The 16,489-nt window shown below is 37.8% G+C and overlaps 1 protein-coding gene across 5 annotated transcripts in view; it reads right to left on the reverse strand.

Annotated features, from left to right (window-relative positions):
* The window catches only part of DIAPH2 (diaphanous related formin 2), an 891,422-nt gene that overhangs the window by 237,255 nt on the left and 637,678 nt on the right, over positions 1–16,489 (reverse strand). For all 5 annotated transcript variants that reach the window (XM_067724059.1, XM_067724058.1, XM_067724057.1 and 2 more), the window contains one exon: positions 3,355–3,518. In XM_067724059.1, the coding sequence (XP_067580160.1) occupies positions 3,355–3,518 (164 nt within the window). The remainder of the gene's footprint in view (positions 1–3,354; positions 3,519–16,489) is intronic.

Below are 16,489 nucleotides of genomic sequence, written 5' to 3' on the forward strand. Positions count from 1 at the left end.
CAAAACATTCAACTTAAATTTAGGGATTATTAATTAACCTTGCCTATATTATAAGCAGTTTTTAAAACTCTCTTGCTCTCAGAGAAGCTAACTAGAAAGAGAATCTTAATTCTGAATTTAGAAATGTTTCCAATTACATATATCTTCATGACAATATATAGGGCATTCAACTGAACATCTTCAATATCCTTATTAGTTGAGTAATATGTAATATGAATGATAATGAATAATTTATAGAGCAGCATCTCATAGAGATTGCCGAATTTTGCTTTCATTCATTTGAATGTGATTATTTTGAAAAAGGTCTTAATCCATAAGGTCAACCCTTTTTGTTTATTTACATTTGCCCCATCTTTTAGAGGTTATCTCTTTCAGGAAGATTATTTTGGTATCTGTATTTTGTTTATGCTACACATGCCAAATAGATCCCCCAAGATGAAACTCTGAGCTCATTTGGAAGTAATTTTTGGTAGCACATGAATCAGAACTCTTATTTTCTTCTCAGCACTACTGGTATTTTATTGCTTCCATCTATAGTCCAATATGCTTTTAAGCGCCAAGAACCCTGGGGCCAAACACACAAAGCACTAAGAAAATGGGAACTTGTGGCGATGACAACTTTTGTCTCTCTTTCAAGGTTCTTCCCTCCCCTGGGAGAGTGAAATCACTTTAAGCTCACTATGAAACAGGGACATGGTGAGCATAGATGATTGACTGAAGTTGGTGATGTTGATTTAGGAGTCTTCGGCTTATAGGTCAGGTGTAAAACCCTTAAACCTACTTGTCAAAGTCAGCTTGTCAAAGTCCTATGGATTTTTCCAGACTGTCTAAATGTCACTTTCCCTATGAAGGCTTCTCTGGCCAGCTCAGGCAGGGTTAGGCAGCCCCTCTTTTGTATTACGATAGCACCCTATGGCAGCACTTACCAAACTATATTGCATTTGTCCGTTGCCCTCCACTCATGGATAGAAACCAGTCTCTTCCTTTTGTCTCTGGACTAAAGCATTACCAAAATCAAGTTGGTTCTCAATAAGTAATAATTGAATGGACAGGCAGAGAATGGCTAATAATACTCTCCATCTGCACAACATAGGTTATGAGGTGTTTTCACATCGTGGTGAGGAAGCCATGGCAGGAATTATCACTCATATTTTAAAAATGAGGAAACTAACGCCCAGAGAGGTTATGTGACCAACTCAAGTACGAAACAGCTAAAAAGTTGCACACTACTTCTCATGACAGCAATACTAAAATACTAAAATACCAATACTAAAAGTATTGGTAAATAGAAGTGGTAGCAGTAGTATTCTGTAGGACAGGTGGCAATGGCTGGCCAAGACACAGTGTAGGAGCTGGTCACCTGTTTTGAAAGCTCCCAAACTCTTAGCAGGTTCTCAAGAAGTTAACTTAAATGCACACACAACCGGGCTTCAGAATGTCAACTTATTTACAATGAGAATGATTTGTGACAAATAATTTCCCTGTACTCAAGCTACACCCACAGTGAAGCCAGTAGACAAAAAGATATATCCTGTTTATGTATGGAATACAAATGACTCTCTGAAATTCCCACCATGACTCATAGACTCTAAAGAAGTTCTTTGAGATCAGTACTGTAATCCCACCATTTCCTAACTAACTAACTAGCTAACTAGCTAGAAAGACAAACGACTTACCTAATCACATAGCTTGTTTGTGAGAGCACCAGGACATAGAATCAGTTCTTCTTAACAACAATATCCTTACCTTTTTAAAACTAAGCTATGACTGAGAAATAATACAAGTATAGTTCTTAGCAAGGCTTCTAAGCATCTGGCTAATAGGACTAAACATAGGCTTTCACACAGGAATTATAATTAAACAAATGCTACAACGCGAGAGAAGTACAGCAAATTCTACTCTATGTCCATGTATTGGGGAGGTAGGGGGCACATAATATGACAGGCAGTGTTTTAGGATCCCATTTGTGTTAAAAACAAGGTCCTTTTTCATAGAGATTGACAATATTAATTATATTTATTTATCTCTATTAACCCATAGACATTGATGCTACCAAAAAAGAAAATCATTGGATTTATCTTTTCCGTGTCAACTGAAGTGTATTTTCTAGTCCCCGTCCCTTTTCAACATACATTTTTTTTTTCTTTTTGAAAAGTATCCAAGTAAGTATAACCTGGGTGTGTTCCTAATGTCTAAGTTTTGAAAAAGCCACTCATTGCCAGTAGAATATATTTTGCTACTTATTGACCAGCTAAAAAGTTAAATATGTGTGTCTATTAAGAGGCAAAGACCTAAGACAAAAATCAGCTAATATTCTCAGCAAAAAATAACACAAATGATCATATTTATGAAAGTTTCTGGTTTAGCTTCTATTTTCAAAGCCAGGGTGTACTCTCGGTTGTCTGTCCTAAATCAGTAGATGAAAGCAAGTGCTTTCCACAAGTATATTTGTATTTCATAGACTGTGCAAATCACACCAAAATCAAATGATTTCATGGAGCAACACCATCAATTAAGAGAGAGAGTCTTATTTAGCGAAGGATTGCTTTGGGGATAGAAACATACCTCTAACTACAATGAATTAGTTTGTTGATTGATCTTCCTGCTGGGGATAATTGCTAGAATTCCTTCTTTAACATAAAGGGACTTTTACCTGTTCGATATCAACTCTTGTGCATATCTTTCTGTTACTATCATAATCGGAGACTGTGCTCTTCTATGCCTTCACTGGATGCAGAGAAATATTCCCACAGCATTTATACAACAAAGCTTTTGCTTCCCTCTAGCATCATAACTGGCACCCTGATGATCGACCTCCGATTAATTCTAACGTTTACCATTATCCTCAAGAGTTACAGTTTGAAAAAGGAGAGCTCACATTCTGAAAGAAACTTTAGGTATTCCAGGTCATTTATTGATATAGAGTCCAATTTAGAATCAGTTTCTCATCTAGACTATGAAAGAAACTTATTCATCAGTCACAGCATTTTAATGTATTGAGTAAAAGATGATTTTAGATGTTAATTTTTAATCTAGGTCAAATTATAATATTATGCTGTATAAAAAATCAGGGTCATTTGAGTACCAATTCATTCATTTTCTATAAAATTTCAGCAGTAAAATTCCCATGTGTTCCTAAAGTTGAAGATAATTCATTTAGGTTCCCATTATACATTAAGCCAGCCAACAATTTTTAATCCATGTCACAGGTATAAAATATCTGTCAATTCCTGTTAAAGGGCTATAACATGAAATCAATATGGTCAGTAGGTATGTAAAATAAAATGCCTATGGAAGAAATTATTTAAAAACAAAAGCAACAGGCCTTGCAAGGCTTTAAGACGTATTACTTACCAGGAACAAAGTTTGGAAGTTGCTGAGATCACCGAAAAATTCTTCTATGCTCACTGTCTTAGAGTCAAAAATAAAGTATTCTCCAAGATTCTCATAGAGCTTTACCATGTTGTTGTGCATGGTGAGTAGTTTTTCATACTGTTCTCTGGCACTCTTTGTAAAGCTGTAGCTTTCTGTTAAGGAACATGATCCAATAGTACCTCAAAAGCAATCATTAGATGTTAAGACTGAATTATAACATTATTTCTGTAAACACTTCTGCATTACTTTGCTCGGGTTGCCATGACAAAATACCACAGATCAGGTAACTTAAATAATGGAAATTTACTTTCTCACAATTTTGCAGGCTAGCAATACAATATCGAGGTGTCAGCAAATTTGCTTTCTTCTGTGGCCTCTTTCCTTGGCTTGAAGATGGCTGCCTTCTCCCTGTGTCCTTACCTGGTGGTTCCTCTGTCCGTGTTGTCTGTGTCCTAATCTCCACTTCCTATGAGGACACTGGTTATATTGGATTAGGGCCCACCCTAAGGACCTCATTTTAACTTAATTACCTCTCTAAATGTCCTATCTCCAAATACAGTCACATTTTGGAAGTTTTGAGGGTTAGGGCTTCAACACATGAATGGGGGGGGGGACACAATTCAGCCCATAACAACTTGCTGGAGTCATTATATTGGTCAGTGAGCTGTGAAAATCTATAAATGAGGCAGAACTATTTAATGTATAACCATGAAGAACATATTTGCTAAAACATGTTTGATAAATGAAAACACAGAAGTATAAACACCAGAAAACTGCCTCATATCTTTTTAGGAGGGAGATAGGGTAGAAACAAACAGCAATGAAAAACTTAGGGAAAAAGAAGTATATATTTTCTTTTTTTAATACATATTCTATATAGATGGAGAGGTTACAGTGAATTCTATATATAGGTTATGTATCTATATGTGTGTATATATACATATACACATATATACCACATGAGGAGGGGAAAAAGAAGGAGAGAGAAAAAGAAGGGAGGAGAGGAAGAGCTTTGGAGAGGGAAGGACCGAGAGGGGAGAGAGAGGTGGAGAGAGATTCTGCTGTAGCTCTAGAACCTTAATTGCCCAAAGGGCTTGTTCAAACCCGAATGCTGTTTGCTGAGTCTGAGCCAATGGGCCTGAGGATTACAATTTCTAACAAGTTCCCAGATGATACTGAGGCTGCCAGTCCAGTGTAACCCAGCAGGACCCAATGAGGCCTTCCCATGACAGACCCCTCCTCCATATCTTCTCCTTTAGCTCCTTTCTAAGTGCTTAGATAACAGTATCTGATGCACATTTCCTCAGTTGTTTTACAGATGCTAAAACCCCCACCAAATGGAAGAGGTTAACTACTTGGTGACCTTGAGCACATAGCCCTGCAGGCCTACTGGAGCCTGAGGATTGACAGTGTTAAGCCCTGTGACACCACCCTGTTACCTCACCACCAACCAATCAGAGAACTGTGCACAAGCTGATCACATACCCTGCAACGCCCCTCCCTCACCTGGTCTTTAAAAATTCTTCCCTGAAACCCTCTGGGAGTTTGGAGCTTTTGGGCACAAGCTACCCACACCCACTCTCCTTGTCTGGCGCCTATAATAAATGCTGCACTTTCCTTTACCACAACCTGGTGCCAGTAGATTGGCTTTACTGTGCATGGCCAGAGGACCCAAGTTTGGTTCGGTAACACCAGGACTACACTTTCAGCAGTATACTCCAGAAAATTATTTATCCCAAAATTAATTACATCACTGTTTTAAAATTTTTATCAAAAAAGTGATAACAACTACCACTACTACCAAACAGAAAATGAACCAGGTATGTAAATGTGTCTGACTAAATGTATCTCATTATGTGTAAATTTATAGAAAGAAATTATCAACTTTATTCCTGATTATAGAAGATACAGATATAGAAAATTATCTCTTTAGGTGACTTAGAAATATAAAAACGTAAGTAAACTAAACTTTCCAACAACTCAGTGTTGTGAACTTTTTGGGACATTTCCTTCTGGTCTTACTTCTATGGCTGAAAGCTTTTGAATGTTAATCGATAAGAATGCTTCAGAAAAAGGGCTTCCCTGGTGGCACAGTGGTTGAAAGTCTGCCTGCCGATGCAGGGGACACGGGTTCATGTCCCAGTCTGGGAAGATCCCACATGCCGCGGAGCGGCTAGTCCCGTGAGCCATGGCCACTGAGCCCGCGTGTCCAGAGGCTGTGCTCTGCAACAGGAGAGGCCACGACAGTGAGAGGCCTGCGTGCCCCAAAAAAAAGAATGCTTCACAAAAAGGTAAGTAGACTAACCATGAAGAATATAAAGGAAAGCAAATCTACCTTTTACAATTAAGTCTATTAAAAATCAATAATGATCACAGAAGTAAAATGTCTTTAAATGTAAAGGTACTAGACTTGGACTTGTTAAAAAAAAGAATAATAGCACAGTTTGGGGTGTGCTACTTTAAGATCTACTACAGTGTATTCACATTTTGTGATAGTATTATTTTATCAGGTACTGATAACTGTGTCTTGAAATGCTGGATTTTATAAAATTTTCTGAATTCTTCAGTGTGTTTTATCATAACCTGGGGCCAAATTTATTTTCCATGGGAACACAGCTCTAGTTTCACAGTGGAAGTCAGTGGGGAAATCAGACCATTTCTGGAAAATTACTTTGCAGCTGACACTTACAGGATACAGCAGGATTTTAAAAGGGAGATGCTCCCCTTCACAGGCTCCTTCTTATGCTACTTAAGTATTAGCATTCACATTAGCCACACAACAACCTCTTCCTTGCTAAGGAGTGACATTAAATCTTTCAACCCTCAAGTCCATTTTGCTGTCAATAGACCTGAAAGAATTAATGCATTTCTGACTTATTCTACTTGCTTTTTACAAACAAAAGGGTTGTATGTAATGCTACCTACATATTCTGATTTTACCTCTGAGAATATCATATTTGTTTGATTTTTTAAATTAATTTATTTATTTTTGGCTGCGTTGGGTCTTTGTTGCTGTGCGTGGGCTTTTTCTAGTTGCAGCTAGTGGGGGCTACTCTTCGATGCAGTGTGCGGGATTCTCATTGCAGTGGCTTCTCTTGTTGTGGAGCATGGGCTCTAGGCGCATGGGCTTCAGTAGGTGAGGCTCGCAGGCTCTAGAGCGCAGGTTCAGTAGTTGTGGCACATGGGCTTAGTTGCTCTGTGCCACGTGGGATCTTCCTGGACCAGGGCTCGAACCCGTGTCCCCTGCATTGGAAGGCAAATTCTTAACCACCTGCCACCAGGGAAGTCCCTATTTGTTTGATTTTTAAGTGTGTTGAACATCCTGTTTGAGAGCTGCAGAAATAAGACAATTCTCTTTATTTCTCAGCACAGAATAAAAGTTAGATTTTTGTTTTCTAGTCTCTCTTGCCTAAATAAAACAGGCTCGTGCTAGACTTGCTAAGAATACACGCTTTGCAAAGGTCACTTACTTATATTCTATTTGCAGCAAGGTACTAAACTGTGTATATTTCAGAAGGCTCAACACCTGTACAACACACAGAAAAAGCCAAAGATAAAAAAAAGGCAAAAAAACTGGACATTTACCATTTATCATAACACAATTTTTCACCAGCTAAAATATGCCCATGTGGTGATACACAATTTCATAAATTTGCTCTCCTAGAAGAAAAACTGATTTCAGAAATTCTGTCTGTATACCAAAGTGAGAAAATCTGAAAAATTCTGGGAATGGTTTCGCTTAGAAATAACAAATGGAAAGCATCCCAGTCTCCAAGTCCTTTACTTCTCTTCACAGTGATTACTTTGTAAAAGGGATACAGGGCATGAGTCAGCACTGAAATCTTTCACAACAGCAACCCCGTCACCAAATCCTACTTGGGATTCTGCAGGTGAAAAAGAACTGGACACCATCATTCCTTTCCACCTCTTTATTTCATTTAAGACATTTTTTATTTTCTTTTTTTGAGCAACCACTAAACGCAAGATACTGGTTAGTATTATGCTAAGCATTGTGCTTGATACAATGATCATTAAAGCTTAATCCAGGGCTTCCCTGGTGGCGCAGTGGTTAAGAATCCACCTGCCAATGCAGCAATGCAGGGGACATGGGTTCGAGCCCTGGTCTGGGAAGATCCCACATGCCACGGAGCAACTAAGCCCGTGCACCACAACTACTGAGCCTGCGCTCTAGAGCCAGCGAGCCACAACCACTGAGCCCACGTGCCACAACTACTGAAGCCTGCACACCTAGAGCCCATGCTCTGCAACAAGAGAAGCCACCTCAATGAGAAGCCCATGCACTGCAACGAAGAGTAGCCCCCGCTCACCACAACTAGAGAAAGCCCATGCACAGCAAGGAAGACCCATTGCAGCCAAAACATAAATAAATAAATTTATATAAAAAAAAGCCTAATCCAGACCCTGAAGCAGTTTATAATCTAATATTACAAATAATTCTACTTATTAATTTGCATTTGTACAGGACTTTACCATTTACGATATACTTTTCCTTCCACTATGTTCCATATCCTTCATAACAACCTTGTCAAAAAGGCAGAGAAATACCACTATTCCATTTTTAGAGCTGTGGAAACTAGATAAAAGGCACTCATTTTATCAATAAAACTGTAAACATAATAAATTACATCCTCCCCCCCAAAAAAAACAAAGGCACTCATCGATCTAGGGTTAGAATGTAGTGAAGGTGAGCAGATGTGCCACCCCAAAATATGCTTCTTTGGCATAGATTATTTTGAGCTGATTGAAAAACAGCAGACACAGGAAAAGCTCTGAAAAGAGTAAAAGTTACCCATTTGAAAGGGAAATTTCCATTTATAAAGGAAATCTCCATTTGTAAGGGTGTCTTCCTCTCTGTACCAGGAAAAGAAGGAGGACACCAGAGAATCAAGGGTATCAGGAGTATCACTGGTGAAGTTGCAGATTTAAACCTGCAGAACAAACCTTATCCTTGTGTATGGTGCTTTTCCCTGTAACCCTCTCCCCCATTATGGGTGTCCTCACATCTTTTATTTGTCTTTAGCTGAAGATGGTATTTAAGCTGGTGACTTAGGCTACTTCAGGGAGTTACTCATTTTTCTCTGAGTATCTCCCAGGTACACATGAGGTATTCAAGTTTATTAACTTCTCTCTGGTTTTCTCTTGTTATTCTGTCTCGTATTACGGGGAAGCGGTGGTGGTGGTGGGGTTGGTCCTCAGCCAATTACTCAGTAGGGTACAGAAACAATTATTTTTCCTCCCCTATAGTAGACATCATGATAGACGCCTGCATGATACTAGTCTAACATTCTTTTCACATGGTAGAAGTGTACTATTTATAATGACAATGTACCTTCATGCTGCCAAATCCAACATTCACCCCCTGTCCTCCTTTTGATGTCTCAGCCACATCTGACACATTTAGCCACTCTTCTTAGTTTCTATGACACACACCCTCATGTTTAAAATGTTTTTCCTCTTACCTCCTCTCCTTCTCTGGCAACTTCTATAAAATGTTAGAGTACCCTGAGGGCTTGGTCCTGACTCCTCTGTCTATAGTCTAACTGACCAGAGCAATTCACATGACTTCAAATACCATCTATATTGATGACTCCCAAATTACTTGTAGCTCCAGTCTCTCCCCTGAAATACTTTTATAATCAACTGCCTGCTTGTCATCTCTACTTTTTTTTTTGTTCATGGCATCTATTGGTATATCAAATGTAAATCCTCTCCTGCAAACCCTCTGACAGTTTCCCACAACACTTGGAATAAAATCCAATTTTCTTCTCAGCGTTTATGAGGCTCTACATGATCTGGCCTTTACCCACCGCTGCAACCTAATCTCACCCCATTCTCCTTCTTAAGCACTATGCTGAGGCTCATTAACCTTCTTTCTCTTCCTTGTGCCTAGCAAGCTCTCATATCCAATTCAGGGCCCTTGCACTTGCTCTTCTTTCTGCCTAGAATGTTTCTTTTTCACCAGGCCATTCAACCTCAGCTCAACTGCCACCTCCCCAGAGAGGCTTTCCCCCAACCATCCAGTCTAAAATGTCCACTCCCATCACTATTACTCTGGCCTATTTTATTTCATTCTGAGAACTTATCACTATCTGACATTATCTCTTTTATTTATTTACCTGTTCATTGCCTATGTTTCCTCACTTAAAAATATAGCCCAGGAGAATAGACCTTCCCTGTCTTGTTGACCACTGACTCACTGAAAGCAGCTCTTTTGCCCCTTTCCTGTTTGCCCGTTTCTGTTCCCCTCTAACCTTAAAAGAACCTAATTATAAGAATGAGATCACTAGGTAATTTAACCTAACTCCTAACTTATGCTCTCCTGAATGCACACCACACCTTGCCTGACCTGTTGGTTCTTTTCCTAGAAAAAAAGCAGTAAGAATGAAGAACTAAGTAGTTAAAGAATGACTAGCTCTCTACCCCCAACGGCCCCCTTAGCAATTCTGCAGGCAGATCACACAGGCAAGATACCTTCTGAAGAGAGAGTCAGCCCCTCTGCACACAATGGAGAATGATGCAGAATCCAACCTCCTGCCTTGATGATTCACTGAGATTCTTCCTCCTTTTCCCCTTTAAAAACTGTCAAGGCTAAGCAGAATCTTGGGAGTTGGTCATGAGTCCACCTTTTCCCCAGATTGCCAGCTTTTCTGATTAAAGCACCTTTCCTTTCTACTGACACTTGCCTCTTGATCATTGACTTTAGAGTGGTAAGCAGCCGAACCTGAATTTGGTAACATCATCAGCCCCTAAAACACGTAGCAGACATAGTAGCAGTGAAAAAATAACTAAAATCAACAATAATAATAATGATCATTATACCTAATCTTTTATTTATTTATTTTTGTTTTAATTTACTCTGTGGGAGTCATTGTGAACGCTTCCCATGGATTAATGCAATTAATCCTCACAACTGTTTTCTGAGGTAAGAATTTACCCAAGATCAGACAGCTGGTATGTCACAGTAATGGGAACAAACTGAGAATGGGTCCAGAACTCATATTCTTAACAACTATGCTATAGTTTCTCAAGAAATATTTGGTGAAAGAGAAAAGTCTCATTATAACATCACATTGGAAGATGCGCCATGGGTTTGACTTGGGTACTTGGGAAACTAAAACCCTTCTTATACATCTTAAGATAAACCAATTTCACAACAAACCTTATTGATACAGAATATTTTAATAGTGATTTTCTGAATACTTGAGAAAAAAATTTAATCCCCTCATATTTTCATCAATCTTTACATTTTAAATTCATTTTTAAAGGTAGACTTCAATCATACTGATTTTATTTTAAACCTATATATGTAATAGAATATATTTATCAGTAGAATGATGGTCTGTTTAAGTTGTTTGTGTAATTAGACCTAGATGTGGCCCTAGTAGATACTTTAGTAGATAACATTTTAAACTGGGCATTTTATTTATCTCCCATAATAGAGACCTGAAATTGAAAATACATTTTAAAGGAAATAAGTCTTAAAGTTATCTTCTGGGATGCCTGGTAAAGAAATAATTTATTAGAAAATGTATTTTATGAAAGGGTATTTGGTGGCTCATGGGTAGTTTTCATCCTAGAGGCCAAAAGCCACTTTCTTGTCATAGAGATACAAGGCATCCTTATAGCTGCCTACAGAATTCTGTTCTATTTATAATGTAAAGTGCATATAACGGGATTGTGCCTACAGAGAAGAGGGAGAAAGTAGAGATTTGAACTGAGCTGCTGCTTCCTATTTGGGAGTATTTAAAGCTTCATTATAAGAGAGACTTTAGAAAATATGTTGTAGACTCTTGCGATGGACTTCTCTGGGCAAGGCAGCCTGCCCTTAGCTGGGTTGTGAGAGCACGGAATGAGAAGCCAGTGGCCATGTTTAGGGTGAAATAGGAAGGACAGTTATGGGTACACCGTGTAACTAATGCTAGAAGCTCTTCTGATGCCTCTCCCTGAAGAACTATTGAAGAGAATGGTGAGAGCAGCAGGAAAAGGCCATTTGCTCCTGGATGCCCAGATTTCTTGGCCTTTAGTGCCACAGGAGATGGTGACAATGGCTGTATTGGTATCAAAGAATAAGGTATTTTGTGGAAGATGATTAGACTATTCTGGGACCAAAATGTAGACTGACCTCTTCCCACCTGCTTAAACAACCTTGGGAGTCCTTGAAATATTGAGAGAGAAGAACCCTGGAAAACAATGATCTTTCCAAGATGAAGTTCAGAGATAGGGGTAATTCATAGTAATTTATATACTAAAAGAAATAGAAGCTTAAGGCCGTAAAGTGGGCATATCAAATGCATATAAAGTTATCAGTTGTAAGGGGAAAAAAGCAATTGAGAGCAATTTTCCTTTTATTAGTTGACTTTCAGATTCATTTTTCTACAAAGACAAGCATTTCTGATTTTTCCAGCTTAGAAGTTTTTGAAGATAACTGTGAACTATTGTAAAATTACATCATCTTCTCTCTAAGAGAAGTGTCTGTTGCAGGGTTTATAACCTAAAATGCGGTCAGCATTTTAAAAAGCTAGGAGGTAAAATGTTAACCTTTAAAAAGTATTATTAATTTTAAACCATTTGATCTCAATCATGAATCTGTAAACAATTTATAAAACATACATCATAAGTCCCACAGAGCATTTTTATATTAACTTATTTGAAAATCTGACATAGGGAAGCAGTCTTCACACAATTACTTTGGTATTTACACACTACACAGAATTGTCTAAAGCTTTTATCATCTATGCTTTCATGTGACTATACACAGATTTATAGATTATATTCCTTACTAATACAATAATAGTATGGACTTGAAATTCAACCTGAAATAGCTATAATTCACCCATAGGCATATATTCAAATAGGAAATATTTTTAATACTTTTATATTATTTTATACTTTTATAGTGTATATTTATATACATTATATATAGTTTTAAACTATTTTCAGTAGCTATAATTAGCTGTCTATAAATTGATTGAAGGTAGGTATTGTAACCCTTGTCCTCTAACTGGCACAATAGCTGATGGGGTTCATAACACATTACCCCAAAATATGGCACGGTGACATACTGAATACTTTAAGCTGAAGGAATTTGCGAAAATGGAAGAAGTAGGAACATCAGTGCTCTTCTCCCCTGAAACAGGTCAGAAAACGCCGACGTGAGAGGTAGCTTCCCTATACCCCAAAGAAAAGAACAACCTTATCTCCAAGATGGAGGAAGGACACCAAGAAGTATCTGAATGAACAGGCCTTTCTTAGTTCCCCCCAGTTTACTATACTTCATACTATTTGCCCATTCATATCTTTCTATGACTTTCCACTATTTATCAAACCTAGCATAAAACCACTCAGGTTTAACCATTTCTTTGGGTCTTCAATTCCTAATGAAGGCTTCCATGCCACATAAAACTTATATTCAATAAATGTGTATGCTTTCCTCCCATTAATCTCTCTTTGTCAATCTTAATTTTCAGATGCAGCCAGGGACCTTATGAGGACCAGGGAAAACTTTTCCCTGCCCTACAATAGCATTGTTGCATCAAATACTAGGCAGAGTACTACTAACACTACTGTTTGTCATTTTACTTAATTTTGATGTGGAGAGTAATTGTTAATACAGAAAACTTGTTCCATTAGAACTGGAATAAGCATTAGCAGAGCACGGGATGAAGGAGTTTATGTACCTCACAGCTAATTGAGTCAAATCCGTTCTTACAACTTCTCATCTTAATAGGCAGTACATTAGTTATGATTTTAAAAAAAAACTTGAAATTCGAAATATCATTACTGCTGGATTGTTGAGAACATGGAAAAATCAACTTGAGATCCACTTAACCTTCACACACGATTTAGTTAGCAACATGGCATAATTATCCATTTAAATAAAAGGAAGTCACAAATATAAAATCTATTACAGAATACAGAGAATATTTCCTCTTTCCATAACCTGTCAGAAAAGATGTCTCTAAATGCTAAAAAAAAATATTAATTTTTTTCATTTAATTTGAATATATAATTTTTAGTCAAAAATGATTACTATTTTAAAGAAATTTATCTTTAAAAAATAATACTACGGCATATTAAAGTAGCCGGAATTTACTTAGAGACCACACATTATGTGATAAATACACACTGATGAATATTTTAAAATGTGAAACATTAATAAGAACAATATAGAATACATATATTAACCTGCAATTGGGTTCAACATAATAGTTTAAAATGGTTCAGGATTTAGACTACAAAATTCTTTTAACAATCAGATTACAAAACTTAGGCATAGGACATTTAAATGACATAACAAAGATAGCATAGCCAACGATAGGAATTCTGAACCAGTCTCCAGTTTTTAACATATAGGAGGCAATTATGTTTCCAGAGAGATGAACCAATTTTGTAATGAGCCCACTTTTTCACAGATGGCCTGAGTCGGCTGGGTATAAAGAAAATGCTTTTAAATCAGTTTCCAGTTAAAGCCACAAATGTGATGATCATTATAGAGGTAAAAGGTACACTCAAGCCCTCCTACTTTTCTCTACCCCATTCATTTCATTATTCACTCACTGTGCCTTTTGTGTACATTTCTTTTTACTCTTCCTTTGAAGACAGACTCTAGCTTTGCATTCTGAGACACCTAACAGAGTGATTTTTCATTTAGTCAAAGATATTTATTAAGTGCCTACTCTGTGCCAGGTATCTTCTAGGTTCTGAAGATACAGCAGTTAATATTGATACAAAGTCACGGGTCACTGCTTTCATGGAGATTACAGATTCATGGGAAAGCATACATTAAACAAGTAGAAAAAATTTTAAATTACAAATTGAAAACTGTGATTGCAAAGCACAGGTTGTTAAAGAGTGTATATTTGGGAGACCTAACTTAGACTTGTGGGAGTACGGGTGGGCCAGGAGTCTGGTAATGCCACTTGAGGGGTGAAATATTAAAACTCAGACCTGAAGGGGCAGAGCCAGGAGGAGCACTGGAGTAGGGTGAGTGAAGGCTCTGAAGGATATTAAATACTGGAGGAACATAAAGGAGAGAGAAAAGTCCTGGACTACTAGAGCCTATGGAGGAAGTGGGAGATAGGACAGAGATGGTTCCTGACGTCCGTAGGGGCCAGATTCTACAGGTCTCTTAAGCATTTTGAAATTTTTCCTGAGACAGATGTAAGTCATTGAAGGGTTTTAAACAGGGAACTGATACCATCCAATTTTTTTTGCTCAAAGGCATAAAAAATGCTAGCTAAATTAACACATACACGTACACTAACAACAATAAGAAAAAACCCTAGGACTAATGCAACATAGAATACTGTCCAAATGATAGTAAGTCTACTTGCTAGTTCCTAACTACTGATAAGAAGAGTATATATTATGTAAACATCCAATTAAAGTGTATCTGATAAATTATTGAGAATTTACATAGTATCAAAGGCAGTTAAAAAATAGCAGGTGTTAGGCAACGCATAACTATTGAGACTGGCATATAAATAGTTGCATTTAGAGTAACATAAGAGTTATGATTAGAAAATTTTGAGATTGATGTGTATATTTTGGAATGTATTATTATTGAATATTCATAGTCTGCACACACAGGTGTTAATTAGATCAAGTACTACCTCCAGCCCTACCTCACGTTCAGCTCTCAGCATCACTTATCATGTGGCAACAATGTATACGAAACTGGGAGATTAAGTAGAGAAACAGGAAGTAAATAAAGTGACCAGACGTGGCTCCTAACCCTCAATGAATTTACAAACTAGTGTTGGGAGACAGATAAATAATAGCAGAGCAACAGTAGCAGGAACAAATGTTTAGTGAACTCTTACAATGAACCAGGTACTGAGCTAAATGCTTTACAAGCGTTGCTTTATTTAATCCTCCCAATGGCCCTCTGATGCATATATGCTATCAGTAACTCCATTTTACACATGATGAAATTTGCCTCAGGGAGGCCTACTGACTTTCTCAGTGCCATCTCCGCAGTAAGTGGTGATTTCAGGATTTGAACCTGGGTACCCTTACCCCCATAGCTCCCCCATAACATAAAAGTATGAATTTAACCAGCATACCATACTGCTTCTCTTGTTTAAAATAAATAAGTAAATAAATAAAAGTGCATGGTAAAATAAACTAAGCTCCACAAAGGAATTCCAGAAAAATATAGAAACACATAGAAAGAAGTGATTCTGAGATTATTAGGTAAGGTTTCAGAAGGAAGTAACTTTCGACTTCCATCTTGAGGTATGGAAAAGATTTTTCTATCCAAAGAGAAGACACCACAGGCAAGGAGAATAGCATGAGCAGAGGTATAACTGTATCTGGAGCTATCAAGAAACTTGGACTATTCCAAGATAATATAGATTGAGAACGCAGGGAGCTGTAGAGGAGGACAGACTGTGATGGGTGGCAGAATAGGCCACCCTAAAATATGCCCATTTGGCATAAGAATTATTTTGAGTTGAAGGCACTTGGGAAAACAGCAAATGCAGGGAGAGGCTTTCTCTGAACTCCCCTTATCTGCATAAAGACAGATCCTCCAAAAGGAACTCAACTGTCATAAACCTCTTCCCTGGGAGTTTCATCAACCAGAGAAGAATGACTCTTATCAAAGGAGAGGAGACTAGAAGTTGGCACCACACCCAGACAAACTTTGCCTCATACTATCATATCTTCCATCTATCCTCCTGAGGTTCCACTCGTCTTTCCTAAAAATCCTTTACTCTCCTCTAAGTGGCCTACGTCCCATCTCCCCTTCCCCTATTAAGATGTTGTATAAGCTCTCAAATCTCACTGCTTGTTGGGTGTTCACTTTTTTTTCTCCCTGTTATGTCATAATATTAAATCTTAATAAATTTGTATACCTTATCTTCAGGCTAACCTGTCTAGTGTCAGTTTGTTTCATAGACTCAGCTGTTGAACCCAGGAACATGGAGGGCAAGTCTTTCCTTCCCTACACCTGGAAAGGTATTGAATGAATGTTAAGGTTTTCAAGTCTTCTTTGGAGGTAATGGCTAATCGATGGTTTTTATACAGAGGAGCAATATGATCTTACGGTTTGTAGGAATCTCACTCTGGCAACCATGGAAAGGATGGTTTG

This window comes from Pseudorca crassidens, chromosome X (assembly GCF_039906515.1).
Source record: "Pseudorca crassidens isolate mPseCra1 chromosome X, mPseCra1.hap1, whole genome shotgun sequence".
In the NCBI taxonomy this organism is placed as follows: domain Eukaryota; kingdom Metazoa; phylum Chordata; class Mammalia; order Artiodactyla; family Delphinidae; genus Pseudorca; species Pseudorca crassidens.